We start from the raw sequence: 21,851 nt of genomic DNA, 5'->3' as shown, positions 1-21,851 counted from the left end.
CTGGAGTTAGGAAGAGATATAGGGGAAGGGGCTGTTTTTCCAGGACCCTTGTTCCCAGGATGGAAGTGGCAGAAACTGTCCTTCCTTCTTTCCCAGGATTCCCCATCACACCTCCAGTGAGCTTGACCTGGGAATGTCCTGGAACTCAAGTTCCGGGTTCGATAAGGCTGTTTGGTGACACAGATTGGGAAAGAAGTGTTAAGTACCAGCCCCAGTTTTGCCACTGGGTCCTCTGTAGCCTGCGTTTAGCCATTTGTCCCTCCTGGGCTCGGTTTTCCTCTCTGTAAATGGAACTGGGTTGGACAGTTTCTAGAAGGCCTAGACTGTTATGAGGCCCATCCTTCCAGAATCCTAGATCCAGAGATGACAAATAGGTTTCATTTTGCCTTTGATCAACTCCCATCTACAAATCGAGGGTGCTTGAGGCACTGTACTGAGTTGTATTACGGGACTCGGTTTGGATTCAGCAGGAAGGAGCGTTGTGATTGATTCGCTCTGTCTACAACTATCAATTAACACGGTTTTCTGAGATTGAGGAAGGAGCAAATGCCAGCATGTTGTCCTGCTTTTGGCATGGCTGTTGACATAGGCAGAACCCCTCAGGGTTCTTCACTCCAATCTCACCCATATTCCAGATGGAGACACTGAGGCTCAAAGAGAACAGGGCTTGCCCATGACCATATAGGGACCGGGTGACAAAGCTGGGAGGGGGAGCCTAGGCTCCCAGAGCCAGCCTCTTCTCGGCCCTCCCTCCTGCCCCAGGCATCAGCTACAGAGTTACTTACTGGCACTGGGCTTTGTAGGTTGCTCCTCTTCAGAGGTGGTTTGGGTGACCTTGTGAATGGGGTCCTCTGGTTTTCTTTTTGAGGACCTGAAACCCCAAAGCCTTCATTCTTCTGTGACTCTAGCCTTTGTCCCTCTCCACAGGCTCTGCTCACAGCCCGCGTCCGTTCTTTGACAATGCCCCCACACCCTCCAGATTCTTCAGGTACAACGGACACCGCTCAGCACCATGGCCAGCAACCCTCTGACAGGCGCGCCCCCTGCTGGCCAACGCCCCACCCCATTCCTCCTCTTACCGTTTGGTATTTCCAACGCAGAGAAAACAGCCCAGTCCTGCGGCCAGGGCAGTGACAGCCAGGATCCCGGTGACAATAACAGCTGCGGACAGGGAGAAGGACTGGGGACCTGGGCGGAGAGAGAGAACCAAGACCCAGGCCAGACACACCGTCATCCCTGCCCTCAGCCCCATTCCCAAGCTTGCGACTTTATCTCCACTGACATTTTACGAGCCCTTGTTTTCCAGTCACTGGGAGGCAGCAGTTTGTGGTATTAATAGCGTTGTTTCTGGAATCAGCTGGCCAGTTGCTGGGTTCAAATTTCAGCTGTGTGACGTGGGCATGCTACTTAACCTCTGTGTCGGTTGTCTCTTCTATAAAACGGGAACAATAGTGCCTACTTCATAGGGTTGCTGGAAAGGTTAAACATGTATGTATTCATGTTCAATATACATAATGTTCACTATGTGTTGTGTGTGTATATGGATATGTACACACACACACACACACAGAGCTTGGATCCATGGACAGTGATCAGTAAATGTTGGCTGTGATGACAATGCTGATTAGGATGATGGATTAAATACATGGCTTTGCCTTTGACCCACCCTACGGAGGAGGCCTGGGCCAGAGGAAAGGGCTTTGGCAACCAGAAACCCGCTTTCACTCGGAGCCCCTTGACTCTCTGGGGCCATGTGAACCTGGACAAGTGAATTCACTGCTGAGGCTCACTGCTCCATCTTCACATTGAGGGAAACAGTATCCAGTGCACAGGATATTGCAAAAATGAGATGAGACCGTGGATGTTAACACCTGGCACACAGTAGATGATTAATAAATGGCAGTCATTATCATGAATACTTGCCTACTGTTTGCCCATCCCAGTTCTGCCCAAACCTTTCTCAAAGGGCTAAAATGCAACCGCTGGGATGAGGAGGCTGCCGTGAGGGTCAGGTATATGAGGAAGGAGTTCTGCTTTGGAGGGGCAGGAGGGGACTGCCTGGGAGGTTTCGGGGCTTCTGAGTTTCATTCTTCGAGTCTCCGTTTCTTTATGTGTCAAACAAGGAGAATAATTCCAAACTCTATAGACTTTTAAAGGGATGAAATGAGATCATACATAAAAGTACCAGCACAGTGCCTGACACACAGTAGGTGCTTGATAAGAGGCAATGGTGATGACGATGATGATGGAATCTGCTATCTAGCAAGCTCTAAGCACCAAGAGCCCTTCATACATGATCTCATTCAAATCCTACAACATCCCCATGAAGTGTGCTGAAGATTAAATAAGGTAATTGGGAAGCTGCATGGGGTTTTCGGCTTAGTGGACAACGAAGAACGATGCTTTTTTTTTTTTTTTTTTTTTTTTTTTTTTGAGACAGAGTGTCGCTTTGTTGCCCTGGCTAGGGTGAGTGCCGTGGCGTCAGCCTAGCTCACAGCAACCTCAAACTCCTGGGCTTAAGTGATCCTCCTGCCTCAGCCTCCCGAGTAGCTGGAACTACAGGCATGCGCCACCACGCCCGGCTAATTTTTTCTATATATATTTTTAGTTGTCCAGATAATTTCTTTCTATTTTTTTTAGTAGAGACGGGGTCTCACTCTTGCTCAGGCTGGTCTCGAACTCCTGACCTTGAGCGATCCACCCACCTCAGCCTCCCAGAGTGCTAGGATTACAGGCGTGAGCCACCGCGCCCGGCCAGAACGCTGCTCTTGAGGCAGCCAGCTAATTTCAAACCCCAGGGACAGGGTTTGAGTCTCTCTGCATCAGCCTCTCCTTTTGTACAATGAAGACACCAAGAGGCCGGCCTCACAACTAGTGGGCAGAGAGTACCTGAGACGTGTTTGTTGATATTATACACGGAAAGGCTGGATTCAGAATGTCACACAGGCTCAATAAAGAATAACTTCAGGCCAGGCGCGGTGGCTCATGCCTGTAATCCTAGCACTCTGGGAGGCCAAGGCGGGCGGATTGTTTGAGCTCAGGAGTTCGAGACCAGCCTGAGCAAGAGCGAGACCCTGTCTCTACTAAAAATAGAAAGAAATTATATGGACAGCTAAAAATATATATATAGAAAAATTAGGCGGGCATGGTGGTGCGTGCCTGTAGTCCCAGCTACTCAGGAGGCTGAGGCAGGAGGATTGCTTGAGCCCAGGAGTTTGAGGTTGCTGTGAGCGAGGCTGATGCCACGGCACTCTAGCCAGGGCAACAGAGTGAGACTGTCTCAAAAAAAAAAAAAAAAGAAAGAAAGAATAACTTTATTTGTTTAACAAACACTTATTATACTATGCCAAGCACCACCCTAAGAACTTTATAAATGTTAATTAATCTTCAACAACCCTACAAAATAGGCAGAATTATGTTTGTTTACAGATAATAAGTGAAAGACCTAGAGAGTTGAAGTAACTTGCCCAAGGTCACATAGCTTATAAGCACTGGAGCCAGGATAGGAACCCTGGTGAATGGGGACACTGTTGTCCTCTCAAGAGCTAAAGACAGAAATACAGGGACTCCCTGCCACTCACGCCCGGTTGCTAATATTAATAATATGATCCTGATTCGCCCTACAAGCTCACTTCTTCTCTCCCTGGCTATGTCCCTGACTCATAGTCCTTCTAAACAACTCTGAAAGGTGGGCATCATAAACCCCATTTACAGGTAAGAAAACTGAGGCTTAGAACAGCCTGGAGAGTTTTCCAGGGCACACAGCCAGAAGTAGAGGTCCTAGGGCCTGAGTGTTAGGGGTTGGGATTCTACAGCTCTGGACTAGGAACCTGTACGTGGAGCACACTTGCTGCCACACTCCAGCCCATGGCAGGGGAAGACAAGGTGGCCAGGGCTGGCATTGGGAAAAGCCACTTGGATCCCAGGAGAAGGCGACCCTGAGAGACTCACCCACCACTTTGACCTGGACAGAGGCGGAACGGGCCAGGCCAGTCACCGCGTTGGAGGCTGTGCAGTTGTAGGTCCCCTGGTGTTCCCAGGTCAGAGGCTCGATGATCAGCTGGTCCCCTAGCTGCACCGTAGTGGAGTGTTCCAGGGTCCAGCCATACTCAGCGCCTGGCAAGGACTCGGCCCAACACTGCAGGGTCAGGCTGGAGTTGAGCTCTGCCTCGATGGTGCTGACCATGCCAGATGCCGATGCCGTGGTGATGTTCACTGGGTCGGGGCCATCTGTGTGCAAAGCCAAACATGGTGCACCCTGGCCCCCACTGGGGAGTTATCCCATTCTGCCCCTTTACTTCCACGCTTGAAGTTTTGCCTTTTTTTTCATCCCAGTTCTAATTAAGGAAATTCCATATTGTAGCCGGGAAAACAAAGGCTCTTCCAACTGCTATTGAAAAGAATCTCAGCAAGATAAGGAGAAAATGGTTCCTTTTCCTCCTTAGCTGCCTGACAAGCAGGCTGTGGTCCACAGCACTGGGAGGGTGGGGAGGAGGGATCACAACAAAAACCAAAAACCTCTGCTTCTGCAAAAGTCACTTCTAACAAAGAAATCTTGTAAGACACTCAGGCTTCAGAAATTATTGCTGTGTCCTTGCGTGTGGTATAAGCACTTGCAAATTCTCCTTGTAACACCAGAAGGGGATCTTTGTCACTTTTCTCTCCTGCCACATACATGAAGGAAATGAATGAGAGGAGATATTGGATTTCTCATCCAATCTAAAAGAGTTTGAGAGTCAATGCCTTATTTAAATTAGCGTGGACTACCGGAAAGATGGATGCAGAGACTTTTTAGTTGAGACATTCCAGGAGAGGAAGAAAATCCTGCCCGTGCCCCTCCAAACATCCTTTGAATCTGTTCATTTCTCCCCATAACAAGCCCATGGCCAGCAGGATCCCTCACCTGCATTCCAGTCCCTCCTGGCCTCCCCCTCCCAGTCTCATCCTCCACACAGTAGCTAGAGAGGTCTTCCTAAGTACAGACTTGACACTTTTCTTCCTCTGTTCAGAACCCTCTATGGCTCCCCAGTGCCCTTTGGACAGAGCCCACGACAATCTGATTCTCACAGACCCCTCCAGCCGCACCACCCACCTTTCCACACCTCCCACTCTCATCCAGCAATAAGATCCTACTTGGAGGTTCCATCCTTGTCATGTTCTCTCTTGCCTCAGAGCTGTCACACACTCCCTTCCCTGCCTGGAATGGTCTTCCCTGACTTTACTCTGTCTGGCCGACTCCTACTCATCCTTCAGATCTCAGCGTAACATCACCTCTCACAAGGAGCCTTCCCGCATCCCCCAGACTAGGGCTTCCTTTGGGCTCCCCAATCCTCGCTTCTTTCCCCATGGCAGCATTTATCACACTGGGTTTCATTTGCCTGCATAATGATCTCCCCATTCCCTGGAGGCTGTGAGCGCTGAGAGTCATGGCTGTTGTCAAATGCCTAACATGCTGCTCAGCACAGAGAGCACAAAATAAATAGTTTTGGTTAAATGACTCAATTAGAAGGAAAGAGGAGAGGCCAGGCGCGATGGCTCATGCCTATAATCCCAGCACTCTGGGAGGCTGAGGCGGGAGGATCACTTGAAGTCAGGAGTTCGAGACCAGCCTGAGCAAGAGCGAGACCCTGTCACCACTTAAAAAAAAAAAAAGAAAGAAAGAAAGAAAGAAAGAAAGAAATCAGCTGGATAACTAAAAATAGCCGGGCATGGTGGCACATGCCTGTAGTGCCAGCTACTCGGGAGGCTGAGGCAGAAGGATCGCTTGAGCCCAGGAGTTTGAGGTTGCTGTGAGCTAGGCTGACGCCACAGCACTCTAGCCCGGGCAACAGAGCGAGACTCTGTCTCAAAAAAAAAAAAAAACACAGAAGGAAGAGCTTAAAGAGAAGGAGGGAGGAAGGGAGGAGGAGGAGGTCCAGGCCCCAGCGACTCACAGTTGATGGTCAGCGTGAGGGGATCGCTCTGTGCCCGGCTGCCCCAGTTCCAGACCTCACACACATAGGGCCCCGTGTCGTCCCGCCGGAGGCCGTGGATGAACAGGCTGCTGTTGTCGGCCGACAGTGTCAGGTGCTCGCTGGGCAGGAGGGGCTGGCCGCTCAGGAACCACCGGACACCAACCCCCTCATAGGTGGTCTGGCAGGTGAGGGCCACGGAGCTGGCATTCTCCACGAGATTCACGCTTGGAGCCATGACTTGGGGTGCGGTCAGTATTTCTAGAGACACGTGGAGATACAGGATCAGGTTCAGGGAACTTTCCCCAGGCTCCTGCCCATGTGGGGGCCACAAGGGTTTTCCAGGGATGTGTGTGTGTGTGTGTGTGTGTGTGTGTGTGTGTGTGTGTGTGTGTGTCATGGGTGGATGGCATGGCATGTGCCCGTATGTGATTTGCATATGATGGTTGGGTATGTGTGGTACGTGTATGTCTTTTGTGGATGAATGTGTGTTGTGTGATGGTTATGTGAGTGTATTATGGGTTTTGTGCACGTGGAGAGCATGTTGCGTGTTTGTGTTTTGTTTGTGAGTGTGCATTGTGTGTCTGTTGTATGCGTTGTGTGTATGTGTTTTGTGAATGTGAGGTATGAAGGTGGCATACATATGCACTGCATGCATGTTACGTGTGGGCTTTTGCATATGAGCGTGTGTTCTGTGTCCATGGTGTTGTATGTGTTATGGGTATGTGTTGTGTGATGCGTGTATGTGCCGTGTGCATGTGTATGTATTTTGTGTATGGACTGTGTGAGAGCTGTGTGGATGTGTTGAGGGTGTTGAATGTGTGGTATGTGGTGTGTTTTCTGTGTTGTACATCTTGGGTGTCTACAGCGTTGAGTGGTTGTAATGTTGAGTGTCTGTGATGCGTGTTTTATGTATACTGTGTATGTCTGTTGGTGCATAATACGTGTATATATGTTTATGCAAGAGCGTGTCCTATGTCTGGGGTATTGTTTGTCATGTACACGTTGTATGTGAGATATGTGTGTATGTTTTGTGTGTATGTCATGTGTGCTATATGTGTTGTGATTATATGTGAATATGTTGTGTGTATGTGTTGTGGGATTATGTGTATGTGTTGTGTGTCTTTGATGTGTTCTGTACTTTGTGTTGAGTTGTATGTGTCTGTTGTGTGCATGTTATATGGGTATGTATTTTGTGTGTGTGTGTTTTATGTCTGTGGTATTGCATGTTATGTGCATGTGTTGTATGAGTTGCATGTGTGCTGTGTGTGTTGTGCACATGTGTGAGTGTGTCGTGCATATGTGTTTATTACCTGTTTGTATATGGAGTATGTGAGTATTCTGTTAGTGTTTGTACGTGTAGACAGTCAACAACCAACCCTCTTCTTCCAGAGAATCAAATCATGGCCAACCCCTAAAAGCCAGCAGGGTCTTGGAGGATGTTTCAGGCCAGGAGCCATCGTGCCCAGCCTGCCCTGTGGTCAGAGCCCTGCTGGGCCACCAGACGCACAGGAAATCCCCAATCCTCTGGGTCCTCCTCCAACTCTGGGGTGCTGGTGTGGCTCAGTGGCTCTTAACTTTTTTCAGAGTCCCAGTCCCCTTCAAGAATCTGATGACAACCCTTGGCCCTTTCTCTGGAACACAGCACAAACATTTTGCATGCAAGTTGATACCCACCCAGGGATCACCCTCTCACAGACTGTCCAGAGACCCCAGAAAGAGAACTCCTGGTCCCTTCTGACACACACAGCCTCTGATTTGCAGAGGAACCAGGAAAGGAGACTCACCAAGGACATCGACTTCAAGAGCACCCAGGAGGGACAGCTGGGTGCCATTGTTGGACACCAAGCACCTGTACACACCTTCGTCTTCTCTGGACACGGAATCGATGGTGAATGTTCCCATGGTGTGAGACAGGATGGAGTTATTGGGAAGAAACCAGGTATAGGCAGGGCTTGGGTGAGACTGTGTTTCCACCTGGAAGGTCACGGTGGAGCCTTCTACCACCTCAACCGCCTCCCCGCTGGACACACCAGGGTCCAACTTGATCTGCACGGGGTCAGGACCATCTAGGGGGATAGGAACAATAGGAGCGGTAACAACAGCGTCAGCAACAGCTCTCTCACGGGGGGCCTCAGGGAGCCAATAAATACTACATATTTCCCTCCTCCCCACTCAAAGTCTGGATCAATCGCAAAGGAGGTGCGGGAGCCAGACGCAGGGTGAATGTCAGCCTTCTCTAGCCGTGGGCAGAGCAGGACTGGAAGGCACGTCTACAGTAGTCTAGCTGATGCTCCTTGACCAGCCCTACCCAGGCAGGATTTTGCATCAAACATCTGAGGTTTGGGAGCTCAGTTTTAGGTACAGTAAGTTGGATGTTTCCAGTAGAACCCAAGTAGAGACGGCAAGCAGTTATACATATGGAGCTCAAGGGCAGACAAGTCTGCCTTTGGAGGTATCTAAAGCTGTGAGACTTGAATGAGGCACTAAGGCAGTGGGTGTTGGTGAGGGGCTGGGAGGAACGGAAAGGGACTCACAGTTCACGTCCAAGAAGGCAGAATCGCTGCTCTGTATCTGAAGGGCACCCTCAACTTGACACTGGTAAGTCCCGGAGTCCTCTCGCTGGACGGTGAGGATGCTGAGGGTCCTGCCGTCCGTGGATAGCAGCATGCGCTTGTGGAACGTGAGGGGGAGGCCATCGAAGACCCAGTGGATGGTAACATTGGTGTCCCTGGTGTCACAGGAGAAGGTCACCATTTCCCTGTGCTCTATGGCAGTGGCTGGGCTGACTGAGATGGTGGGCTTGGCCAGTGGTTCTGCAGAGGAAGAAAGCAAGAGAAGGAGACAAGAGGTGGAGACACAGACAGAGGAAGAAAAAACAAAACATTGTCACAGAGGGGCCCAGAGCAGCAGGAAGGGATTGGAATTGCCAGAAGACACGCTGGAGCTGGATGCCTGGGCTCAGATGCTGGATCTACTGCTCATTCTAGGTGTGATCTTGGGCAACTTACTTCCGCTCTCCAAGCACCATTGGATGAGACTGTGCGAGGAAAACCGAGGGCCTGGGCCCCACATGGAGCCAGTCAACATCAGCCGCAATCAAGAGAACCAAGCTCCTAACAAGGAGGCCAGCAAGGGACCCCACCCACTTCTCAGCCAGCCCTCCCCACCCCTTCACCCCCACCCCCAACACAAGTGACTGCACCAGTTGCCGTCAGCCCCAGGCTGAGCCACCACATCCTGTCCTCTTGGGACTCTGGGCGTGGAACCCTGACGGGGGATCTCTGTGGAGGCAGAGATCATTTTCTGTGCTCTCACCACTGAATCTGCTATGACTCTGGGGTGTCTAGAGTGTCCCCAACATAAACATCCTTCTCACCTTGGCTGGTGTCGAGTGGGTTGGCAGTGAGCGTGGGCTGGGCTGCAGCTGGAGGAATCCACGCAGTCAAAAGAGAGGCTAGAAGGGGAGAGGGGAGGCATTCAGGGAGGGAGAGGAGTGTTGGGGGCGCCCAATTATGGTCTTCAGAGCGGAGGGAAGTCTGAGGTCACAGACATGATATTCTATCCCTAGAGGCGTGAGTCCTCCCCACTACTTATTGGCCGTGTGACTTGTGACATGGTTTTTTCACCTTTCTGAGCCTTGATTTCTCAGCTGTAAAATGGGCGTTATGTCACCTGCATCCTTGGGTTGTCGTGGGGCGGTAGTGAATATTGGCAAACTTTCACTGGGTCCCCGACAGTCACTGTGCTCTCTCCAACCATGTGCACGCTACTGGGGACCCGTGATGGTCCTCCCTGTTCCACGCGGAGGGAAACAGATGCACAGAGAGGGGAAGTCGCTTGCCAAGACCGTATGGTCAGTGGCAGACTTGAACCTGGCCCTACAGACTGTGCTGTCAACACTGTGTGACTCCTGTGAGCACAGGGACCGCCCAGACCCAACCCCCGATGAAAGGGAACTTCTACTGTTATTGCTGGTGGAAGAAATTAACCTTTGGTGCTTCCTTAGACTTGCCCTTGGGCAAGATTTCCCTGGCATGGGAAAGGGGAACAAGGTAGCAGGAGTTTCCAGTTTTCCATCTGGTCATTCTGCACACGGTTATGGAGACTGTGAGAGAAACCGTGGGCCCAGGGGTCAGGGGCCCAACCCCAGCAGCCACACTCATTTGTAGCTGACCCCAATTCTCTCCCATGAGCCCGATTTTTTATTTTATTTTATTTTTTTGAGACAGAGTCTCACTCTCTTGCCCAGGCAAGAGTGCTGTGGCGTCAGCCTAGCTCACAGCAACCTCAAACTCCTGGGCTCAAGCGATCCTCCTGCCTCAGCCTCCTGAGTAGCTGGGACTACAGGCATGCGCCACCATGCCTGGCTAATTTTTCTATATATATTTTTAGCTGTCCATATAATTTCTTTCTATTTTTAGTAGAGACGGGGTCTCGCTCTTGCTCAGGCTGGTCTCGAACTCCTGAGCTCAAACAATCCGCCTGACTCGGTCTCCCAGAGTGCTAGGATTACAGGCGTGAGCCACCGCGCCCGGCCACATGAGCCTGATTAACAGAGGCTGGCCACCATGCCCCTCTGCACCCCCCAAAAGACCCCAGTCTGGCCTGAGCACTGCCCCATTCCCTGCCCAGTCAGTGGTTAAGGGCGCAGGTCCTTAGGAACAAACATGGCTCTGACACTTACTGGCCCTATTATCGTGGGCAAGGGACTTTCTCTGTGTGAGCCTCAGTTTCTTTGACTACATAATGGGGCAGAACTTAGCTCATCTGGTTGTTGTGAGGGCTGAATGACATATCGGGCATGACATGCTTAAAATAGTTCATAGTAAGTGTTCAGTCACCGTGATGATGACGGTGATGATGACGATGATGATGGTGGTAGTGGCTCAGAGCCTGCCTGCCTAGGTTGGAAGCTCATCTTTGTCATTTATTTGGGCAAGTGATGTTCTCTGAGTCTCAGTTTGGGGGTAGCGATAGTTCCAGCCTCACATAACTGAAATAATGTGAGTGGAAGCTTTGACAGGGGCCGCGTCGCACCTGCCGGAGATGGGAAGCCTTCACCGCCCTTTCCCTTCCGCTTCCTTCCTGAGGGTCCTGCCTCTGTCCCACCAGGCGGAGGCAAACCTTGCAGCGAAACCTGCAGGCACAGGTGAAAACTCTCCCAGAAGGACCTCAGAGGCCCGCAGCCTTCCAGGGGCAGCCAGGAAGCTCCAGCCCAGAGAGGGAGGAGCTGGTCTCAGGGTCGCACAGCAAAGCTGGGCTGAGCCCTCACCTCTGCATGGGACCCTTTGCAAAATCATTTTTTCACCTCTGAAATGCACTTAAAAAAAAAATTTTTTTTTTTTTGAGACAGAGTCTCACTCTGTTGCCCCGGCTAGAGTGCCATGGCATCAGCCTAGCTCACAGCAACCTCAAACTCCTGGGCTCAAGTGATCCTCCTGCCTCAGCCTCCCGAGTAGCTGGGACTACAGGTGTGCACCACCATGCCCAGCTAATTTTTTTCTATATATATTTTTAGTTGTCCAGCTAATTTATTTCTATTTTTTTTTTTTAGTAGAGATGGGGTCTCGCTCTTGCTCAGGCTGGTCTCGAACTCCTGGGCTCAAACAATCCACCCGCCTCGGCCTCCCAGAGTGCTAGGATTACAGGCGTGAGCCACCTCACCTGGCCCACTGAAAAATTTTTTTTCCCTAAGTTTTGTATCAGGATGTAACAAATGCTTTTTTATCAAAATATTCTAGTTTCTCCCTTTGGTCTCAGAGGCCTTTTAGGCATAAATTTCACATCTGTCCCCCATCCTGACATGTGGACCTGCCCCTCGGGGCTGGCACATCCTCCCTCTGCCTGTCTCACTCCTGTGGGTCCCTCTCTCTGTCTGTCTGTCTCTGTTATGCTCCAGCTCTTACCTACCTGTCTCTCTGGGTCTCTGACTCCTCCCACCCCCCAGCCCCAACTCAGAATCCCTCTATTTCTCTGTGTGTCTCTTTATACAGCTCTCTCACTGTCTCTCCGTCCTCTGTCTCCCGTTCTCTCCTTCCCGTCATCTCTCCCTGTTTTTCACTTGCACAGTTTCTAATGTTATTTTCATTCTTTGTCTCTGTCTCCCTGTCTCTCCCTGATTCTGTCGCTCTGACTCCGTCTCCCTGTCTGTGTGCATGTGTGTGTGTGTGTATATATATATATGTCTTTGTCTCTTTTCCTCTTTGTCTCTGGTCCCTGCTTATGTCTCCTTCTGTCAGTCTCTTTTGTATCTGTCATTATTTCTGCTTCTATTTCTCTCCCTGCTTCTGTCTCTCTTTCCGCACGTGCACACACACACGCACACATCAGTGGCAAACAGACACACGACCCCCCAACCCTCACCCCACCCCTGTCTTAAGGAAAGGCACTCACCTGAGAGCAGGATTCCTGTCCAGTGTCCCCATAAGTCATTGGGCTCCATGGGTCCTGGCGCCCAGCTTCAGTGTGCCAGACTATGCCGCCCCGGCTTGCACACACACACAGTCCTCACTCCGGCTGCGCCCCCTGCACCTCCCTTCTCTCCCCTCCTGTCCTGCTGCAAACTCACACTGCAGTGACAGTGGCTCCCGGGACAGACTGGGGTGGTGGCAGGGAAGTCACTTTGGCCCCACCTCTGTCCTCCACTCCCAGGGCTCACTTTCCTTCTGTGCCCAGCACAGGGGGCAGGAACTCCAGGAACCCTGGGGACCAGGAACTGAGATTACGATGGTCAATAGCAATGCAATAAAGGCAATGATGGCTGGCTCCTGGTTATCAAGGACTTAGTAAAGCCAGACTCGTGCCGAGCTCACCTCGAGCAATCTATAAATATTAAATGCGCTGAGATCACGCCTGTGATGTGGATCCTGGTCATAAATGAAGGCTCTGGAGTCAGACAGGCGGGAAGCACAGACTGTGCTGGGTTGGGAGAGCCCCAGGGAGTCTGAAACACCCTGGGGGGGTGTGGGGGGGGAGGGAGGGCTTCCTGGAGGAGGGGACATCTAAGCTAAGTCTTGGAGGACACAGTTAAGGTTCAATATATGATAGTTACTTTTTCGTTTTAATTCTCTATGAGCAAGACAAGCTGTAGGTCTTTGGGGGCACATAGACCAAAATCGGGTGAGGGAACTACCATTAATCCATGTATTCATTCATCACTCATTTGTTCACTGAATGAATACTCCCTGAACTCTCCCCTGTGCTGATCGCTGTTCTTGGTGGTACTGGGGACACAGCAGTGACTAAGGCAGCCCTGACCCTGTCCTCACAGAGAATCACAGTCCAGTGGGGACCACAGACCTGTCCCCAGAGTGTGACAACTCAGAGTGGGCAGGGCCTGGGCTGGGATAATGCAGAGGGGGCATCTGGCACAGCCCAAGGATCAGGGAGGGCTTCCCGGAGGAGGGGACATCACAGCTAAGACCTGGAGGATGTAGCGAGGAGCCAGGGGGAGCAGCATGTGAAGAGTTGCTGAATTTGAGGCACAGAAGGAAGTTCGGTGGCTCAGAATAGAGAGGGAGTGAGAGAGGAGGGTGGTTCAAGATGAGCATTGACGCCTCTGGAGCTATGAGGGGCAGCTTGGCATTGCGGGAAAGAGATCTTGACTTGCCCAGCTGCCTTGTCTTGCTGTCCCTGCTCTGGGTCTCATTCCTGCTAGAGATGGCCACCAAGCATCTGCCCCAGTAAAGCATGAGGCCGAGCCAGCTGGGTCTGGAGCCAGACTGCACGAGTTTGAATCCTGACTCCCCTACTTGCTAACTGTGTGGCCTCAGGCAGGTGGACTCCTCTCTCTAGTGGTCACTTTGCTCAGCTCTAAAATAGAGACGACGATGCTTTGCCTCTGTGGTTACAAGCGTGTGGCCGTCCCACCACCTGGGCTGGCGTCCCAGCTCCCCACACCCTGGCTGTGGTCTGTTAGGAAAGTTATGTCGCCCCCACGTGCTTCAGTGTCCTCATCTGGGGACTGGGATAAACAGCAGTCTCACTCGGTCATCGTTATGGACTGAATGTCTGTGCCCCCCAGCACCTCAGAGGTTGCAACCCCGACCCCCAATGTGATGGTTTTAGGAGGTGGAGCCTTTGGGAGGTAATTAGGTTCCTCCCAATGGCATTGGTGCCCTTATAAAAGAGACCCCAGAGAGCTCTCTCGCTGTCTTTCCACCATGGGGGGTACAACAAGAGGATGGTGGTCTGCAACCTGGAAGAGGCCCCTCGCCAGGACCCAGCGGTGCTGGCACCCCGATCTCAGACCTCCCGTCTCCAGAACGGTGAGCAGGAAATTTCTGTTGTTTCTAAACCACCCAGTCTGCGGTGTTCTGGTATCGTAGCCCGCACTGACCTGGAGTCACTCAACACGTGCCTCCCGAGCACCTACTGTGCCCTGGGGACAGAGCAGGGAACAAGACAGAGAGAAGACCCTGTCCTAGTGGGAGAGGGACAATAAGGAACAGGCACGTTGTATGGGGTGTCAGATGGTGATGCCTGGTACAGAAAGATGAAAAGTAGAGTAGGGTAGGGGATATCATAATTCCATCCCATAGTTAAAAACACGGAAGCTCAGAGAGGTGAGATGACTTGGATAAAGTCACAGGGCGTCTCAGGCCAGGGACCCTGGTCTGCCTGGCTCTCAACCTCCATTCGAGCCGCTTCCCAAGGTCCTACCATGACCCCCCCTCCTGTGTACCTGCCGATCAATGAACCCTGTGGCCGTGTCACCCCGCCATGGCCCCCACACTCTACAGTTCCCTGTGCTGAGGGCGCCTGACCCAGACCAGCCCAGCACTCAAGGCCTCCATCCCCCACCCGCTTCTTCCCAGAATTTCTGAATCTTCTATCCCCCCCAGCCTTCTAGTCAGGGGGCTTCTCTCCCCACTGCCTCTGCCCCAAGCCCCTTCCCCATCCTGCCCCTCCTCATGCCCCACAGCGCAGAGCTGCCACTGGAGTGAACTTCCCAAATCTGTCACTCAGGCAGGAGCAGGGTTTTCTCTCCAGAAATCCCCACCCACCCATCCCCCAGGGCAGCTTCCACCTTTTCCTGCTCCAACAAGAGAGAGGGACTTTCTGGGCCTCTCTGTGCTCGCTGTAGCACAATGTCCACTATTATTTCCATCAGGTGCAAATAAACCCAGGCCCCTCCCGCTCCCCACCCTCATCTATGGAGTCGCAGCCACACAGGCTGTCTTCCCACGCAGGGCCCCGACTGACCTCCCAACCCAGGTTGCCTCGCTGTGGCTGCCACCCCCTGCCCAAGTCCATTCACTCAGCAAAGATTCATATGGCCCTACCATGCGCCGGGCACTGTTTTAGGTGCTTGGAGCATGCCAGCAAATGAAACAAATAGAGATCTCCGCCCTTATAGAAAGTATATTTTATGCAGCGGGGGAAGAGGGGGAGGGAGACAGCCTATAAACACGATGCATGAGAAATAAGGAAGCTGTGATGTTAGAAGGGGGTGAGTACCAGGGGGTGGGGGCGAGCAGGGTCAGGTGCCAGGGTGGGCACGCAGGACACAGCACGAGAGTAGGTGGGCTGGGCAGGCCCCACAGAGCCTTGAGCAACAACTTGAAGGAGGTGAGGGGGTGAAACGTACAGACATCTGGAGGTTTCTAAGCATGAATCCACTTCTGAATAAATGGAGGCAGAGTTCCAAGGAGCCATCCCCTGCTTCCCGCATTGAAATAACTATGTGCATGTCCTACTGCTGCCATAACAAATGACCAGAGACTCGGCAGCTTAGAACAACACAAATGTGTCATCTTGCAGTTCTGTAGGTCAGGAGTCCAAGCTGGTTCATCTGGATTCTCTGCTCTGAGCCGCACAGTGGAAATCCAGGTGTCCCCAGCTGGGCTTGTAGTGGGGGGCTTTGGGAAGAGCCCACTTCCAAGCTCTCATTTGCGTTGTTGGCAGAATCCACTTCCTTGGAGCTGGGAGGCTGAGGGCCCTGTCTCACTGGCTGTCAGCTGAGGGCCGCCCTTAGCTCCTGAGCCAGCTCTCCTGCCCTTGTACTTGAGCCCCTGCTTCTCAGAGCCAGCAACAGTGCACCAAATCCTTCTCCCGACTGGGATTTCTCTTCTGCTTCCAGCTGCTCCGAAGGACTTGGGTGACTAGGCTGGGCCCACCTGGCCCATGCAGGGTCATCTTCCTATCTTGACATCTGTACATCAGCAAAGTCACTTTTGCTTTCATAATGTCACATGTTCACCGATTCCAGGGCCATCTTTAGGGGGCCATCAGTCTGCCCATCACAACGACATGACCTGATGGCAGGGAAATCTAGAGTCCAGACAGCCACCTTGAGACCATGAAGTAGCAAGTTCAGGAGGATATTGGATGAAAGGATGGATGCTGGGATTTCCCTGAGCCACGGAATAAACCCAGGGCATCTTGTAAAATAACAAGTATGATTTTGCCACCGTGATCCAGTGCATCTTGTTTGCAGCCGGATGCATCCCACCCGGTTCCCTGTGCCATCAGCACTGGAAATGTTTATTGGAATGCCTGGTGACCAAAACCCTGATTTTTCAGAAGCCTAGAGTTTATGAGGACTGTGTCCTTTGTCTTAGAGGGTGGTACAACTTGTAACAGGCTACTTTGAGAAGGCTACTCAAAATTACTACTTTGTTTAAAAGGAGATCCCAGTCTAGCTCCCTTTTATTCTACATGGGGAAACTGAGGCCCACTTTGTCAGAGGGGACGGTGAAGTTTTTTTTCCTGCAGGGTTATAGACCTGAGTTTTGCACCATTGACTTTTTGTGTCTACTGTGTAGGAAAAGCACAATGAGAAGGAATGTTGCAGAATCTATGACCAAGAACCCCTACAAACACACACACACCCTATCCTGTATGCCTGCAGCCTCTACACTTTACCCATTGCTATAACTCCTTAAATTCGTAGGGCAATACAGAAAACAGACAAAAGATTAGCTCACAGGCGGTATTTCATTGAACTCGTGAAGTCCACTGGCATCATGGGAACAGAAACATCATTTCTCAGTCATGGTTCAAAGGAGTAAAATTTCCAGAAGCTTCTCAAGCTGAGATATCCTCCCCACGCCAAGCTGTGTACCCTTCACTCAGCTTCCCCTAATCATAGACATTGTCAAAACCAGAAAATTGACATTGGTACAAGACTATTAACTAAAATACAATTAATTTGTATTTCACCAGTTTTGATAGGCACCTGTATACATATGTGTATATACTGCACTATCAAATTTTATCACGTGGATATTCATGTTTCACCATCACAATTGACAGAGCTGTTTGATCACAAGGAAGATCCCTCAACATACATTACCTTTTTCCAGTCACCCTCATGTGTTTAAGATTGAGCTGTGATGTTATATGCATACAAACAGTGCTTTTAATTGCTTTAAAATACTCCACTGTGTAAATCTACCATTTTGCCTATAAAACCCCCACTAAAGGATGTCCACAGTGGATATCTTTGTTTATGTTACCTCTGGACGGTGGGAACATTTCTTTGGGTGTACACCCATGAAGACAATTTCTGGGTCCTAGGTCATACACGTGCTTACTTTGCCTAAGTCCTACCAGGTTGTCCTACACAATTGCTGTCCCCATCTATACTCCCAACAGCAATGTCTGAGGTTCCTGTGACCCTACATCCCCAGGGACACTTCCACCAGGTCCTGAGGGGTGGCATGGTCTCCTACATGCAGGGAGCACTCTTTGGTGTCCCATGTCCCACAAGGTGAGGTCTGATACCTTCAGCCTGACATTAGAGGCTGCTACAATCTAGCCTCTGCCAACTTGCCCACCATTAAAGTCCATCAGAGTATAAAGAATACATGAGAATCTGGTTCATCATTCCTTATCCTTATTCCGTCCAGGGGTCCCCTCAATCTTCCTGCAGAGGTGGGAGCCCAACCCTGCTTTCAGAGAAAAGGAAAACCATGACTACCTGTCTGTCATGAAGCCCAGGAAATAGCCCACAGTGGCGGTCAGAACCACACCAGCCAACACCCCAAGCACAATGCCAGCCATGACCCCTCTGAGGATGGAGGCTCCCCACCCCCAGAGACATTCTAATCAAGTGGGCAGGACTTCACAAGTGGCCAAATAATTTTAGAGAAGTTTGAACCCCTTTCAGAATGCAATAGTTGATCAAATCTGACCAGTAATCCTCGAGCTCCCCAAGCCTTCTGGCCATCTCTAATAACCCTATCGAGGTCTCTGGTTGCTGATGGCCACAGAGGCCCGGACTCCGTTGCAAATGCAGTGGAAGTTGTGGGATCCTGGATTGAAACTGCAGACCCTCCCTTGGAAAACGCAGGCACACTCACAGCTCATCGTACGTCAGGGACCCTTTCCAAAGAAACTCACACCCAGACACATCATCATCAAACTGTGGAAAACAAAAAAATCAAAGAAAGAGTCTTGAAAGCATCCAAAGAAAAATAACACGTTACTTATAGGGAAACAACAACTCATGTGACAGCAGATTTCTCATCAGGAACCAAGCAAGCCAAAAGAAATTGGCACATTTTGAAAGAGCTGAAAGAAAAGAACGGTCAAATCAGAATTTTGAATCCAGTGAAACATTCTTTAGGAACGAAGGTGGAAATTGTGGATAGTCCAAATTAGCCTTGAATATCTTTGAATAGCTCTTAAATCCCCTCTGCAGGTGTGTGGTTTTGCGTGTACGATGCTGTCCAGCAGTAGCTGTATATACAACTGCAGTGCATACAGAAATGCTCAGTGTCCAATAGGGCATGTCTGCAAAATAAAATTTCACAGTTGGGCAGTAGATGGAGCAGCTGCCTAGAATTAGAGCCCTTTCTCCACCTAAGTGCTCACAGGTTACATGTGTGTATGATGCAAGTCTACTGCACTCTCTTCACTATGCAGAAGCTGCAAGAACCAATGATCCCTGCCTCCTGAGAGTCTAATGTCTTTTATAATCCCTTCGCCTTGCGTTTGGGCTGTCCTAATAACTCACTTCTAATAAATAAAATACAGCAGAAAGTAGTGGCTGTCACTTCTGAGACTGCGTTACAGAAAGACTGTTGCTTCCATGCTAGACCTCTCCCTCGCTCTCCTTTAAATCACGCTACGTGGGGGCAGCTGCCTGCCAACGGCTGACACCATCTGAGTGAGCTTGGAAGCAGGATCGATCACCACCCCCATCCCAAGTTGAGCCTTCAGATGACATTGCAGCCCCAGCCAATAGCTTGACTGCATCAGAGAGAAGGGACGTGGATAAGCTAAGCCTATATTCTTGACTCAAAGAAATTATGAGATAATAAATGTTTTATTGTTTTAAGCCACCTCCAGTTTTGAAGTAATTAGTCATACAAAACTAACACAGGCAGCCTCCCGAGACACAAAGGAGGGAGGAGAAGGGTGAATATCAGAGAGCAGACCTGGGGGACAAACACAGAGAATTACCAGCACAGGTTGTGACATGGGCCCCAAAACACAAGAATCCAACATCTCATCGATAACACCCACCTCCCCCACAATACTCCTACCAAAAAAAATTGGCTAAGATTTCAGTTTGCATTTTTTAAAATGATCTCCACCTGTGGCTCTTCTTTGATGGAAAAGGAAATAGAAGAGTTGTCTTCTGTCATCAACTTGGTATGAGCTGTTAGATTTTGGATGAGGGCACACAGACAGAGGACGGGCAGAAAAGCTGAACTTTAAAAGTCATTCTTATAGTAAATCTAGAAAGCATATTGCTGTGGTTAGGAGGTTTGTCCCCTCCAAAACTCGGGGAAGAAACCTAATCCCCAAATGTGGCAGTATTGAAAGGGGGGCCTTTAAGAGGTGACTGGATTAATCCATTCCTGGGTTAATGGGTTATCGCGAGAGTGGCCTTAGTAGCTTTGTAAGAAGAGGGAGAGAGACCTGAGCTGGCACCATGCGATGTCGTGTGCTGCCTCCGGACTCTGCAGAGTCCCCGCCAGCAGGAAAGGCCCTTACCAGATGCAGCCCCTCAACCTTGGACTTCTCAGCCTCTATAACTGCAAGAATAAATTCCTTTTCTTTATAAATTATGCGGTTTCAGGTATTCTGTTACAAGCAACAGAAAACAGACCAAGACACGCATGGTTCCAGCAACAACACCTGTGCTGACAGCAACACCTCCATTCACGACCACAAACTCGCCACCCCACCCCGGGAGGGACTGGTCCCCAGGTTCGCCCTGCAGGATCTAGGTGACAGTCAGAACCCTGCAAAGATGGATTAATTTTCTCAGGTCTACCAGTAATTTTCCCCTTTTATGAGGTGGGGGCAGGGACGGGACGCTGTGGGTGTGGTTTGCAGTCACTGTGGACTTTGGCTTTGACTCTGTGTGAGACAGGAACCTCAAGAAGCCTTTTTTTTTTTTTTTTTTTTTGAGACAGAGTGTCACTGTTGCCCGGGCTAGAGTGAGTGCTGTGGCATCAGCCTAGCTCACAGCAACCTCAAACTCCTGGGCTTAAGCGATCCTCCTGCCTCAGCCTCCTGAGTAGCTGGGACTACAGGCATGAGCCACCATGCCCGGCTAATTTTTTCTATATATATTTTTAGTTGGCCAGATAATTTTTATTTCTATTTTTAGTAGAGACGGGGGTCTCGCTCAGGCTGGTCTCAAACTCCTGACCTCGAGCGATCCACCCACCTCAGCCTCCCAGAGGGCTAGGATTACAGGCGTGAGCCACCGCGCCCGGCCAAGAAGCCTTTGAGCAGGGAAAGGATCTAGGTTTTAACAGAATCCCTGAGGCTACCTGCGGGAGAAAGACCGTAGCAGGGAGAGGGCAGGAACAAGGAGACCAGACACCAAGTGACTGCAATGGCCCAGACCAGAGGCGACAGTGCTCATACCAGGGCATCCCCGGCTTCCCAAAACTGGAACAGCCCCAAAGTCCATCAACAAGGGAATGGATAAACAATGTGTGTCAAATCCATTGTGATAACCGGACTGCTGCTCAGTAATAAAAAGGAAAGAACTCTCTATATTCCAGCAACAAGGATGACTCAAAATAATTATGTTGAGTAAATGAAGCCACACAAAAGCCAAGTGTACAGGCTGTGTGCTTCTGTTTATATAAAAGATTAGAAAATTCAGACCATCTGTAGTAACAGAACGTAGGGCAGTGGTTGCCCGGGACAGAGGCAAAGGCCGGGGAGGCAACAGGAGGGTCAGTAGAAAGGGGCTCAAGGAATCTGTTGGGGGTGGGGGGGAGTGGAGAGACATGATATGTTCAGTACCTGATTGTGATGATGATCTCACAGGTGCAAACACGTGACTCATCAAGTTGTACACTTTAAATATATTCGGTTTATAAAAACACAACCCACAGAATGGGAAAAAGACATTTGCAAATCACATATCTGACAAGGGATTGGTACCAGAATGTATAGACAACTACTAAAACTCAACAATAAAAAAAAAAACACAACCTGATTTTTAAAACGGGCAAAGGACATTTCTCCAACAGCTATATAAAAACAGTCAATAAACACATGAGAAGATACTCAACATCACTCATCATTAGAGACATGCAAATCAAAACTACAATGAGGTACTACCTCACACCTATTAGGATGGCTACTAACAAAAGAACAGAAAAGCACAAGCATTGATGAGGATGTGGAGAAATTGGAACCCTTGTGCGCTGTTGGTGGGAATGTAAAATGGTATCGCCATTGTGGAAAACAGTGTGGTGGTTCCTCAAAAAATTAACAATAGAATTACCATATGTGATGCAGCAATCCCACTTCTGGGTATACACCCAAAAGAATTGAAAACAGGTATCAAAGAGATATCTGCACGCCCATGTTGATAGCAGCATTATTCACAATAGCTAAAACGTGGAAGCAACCCAAGCATCCATCAATGGATGAATGGATAAACAAACCATGGTAGAAACATACAAAGGAATATTT

At 50.1% G+C, this 21,851-nt stretch overlaps 1 protein-coding gene across 1 annotated transcript; it reads right to left on the bottom strand.

Annotated features, from left to right (window-relative positions):
• Nucleotides 1-680: 680 nt before the first annotated feature.
• CEACAM20 (CEA cell adhesion molecule 20) lies at nt 681-13,947 on the bottom strand. The gene is made up of 12 exons (XM_045531855.1): nt 13,940-13,947; nt 13,254-13,628; nt 12,767-12,907; nt 12,348-12,441; nt 10,992-11,091; nt 9,331-9,471; nt 8,489-8,767; nt 7,814-8,020; nt 5,934-6,212; nt 3,952-4,230; nt 1,080-1,188; nt 681-871 (listed from the first exon to the last, which is right to left on the bottom strand). The coding sequence occupies exons 1-12, from the start codon at nt 13,945-13,947 to the stop codon at nt 778-780; spliced, it is 2,106 nt and encodes a 701-aa protein (XP_045387811.1). The 3' UTR covers nt 681-777.
• Between the last annotated feature and the right edge of the window lie 7,904 nt (nt 13,948-21,851).

The sequence above is a fragment of the Lemur catta genome, chromosome 19 (genome assembly GCF_020740605.2).
Source record: "Lemur catta isolate mLemCat1 chromosome 19, mLemCat1.pri, whole genome shotgun sequence".
NCBI lineage: Eukaryota > Metazoa > Chordata > Mammalia > Primates > Lemuridae > Lemur > Lemur catta.
The sequence above is the reverse complement of the archived record's forward strand: the minus strand, read 5'-3'. Positions and strand labels throughout refer to the sequence as shown.

Bases quoted from the DNA above. Each gene is read 5' to 3' on its own strand.
- CEACAM20 (XM_045531855.1), bottom strand. The intron at 8,021-8,488 runs GTGAGTCCCTTT...CTATCCCCCTAG, and splicing joins TGCCTTCTTGGACGTGAACT to ATGGTCCTGACCCCGTGCAG. The intron at 872-1,079 runs GTAAGAGGAGGA...TTGGGGTTTCAG, and splicing joins TGCGTTGGAAATACCAAACG to GTCCTCAAAAAGAAAACCAG.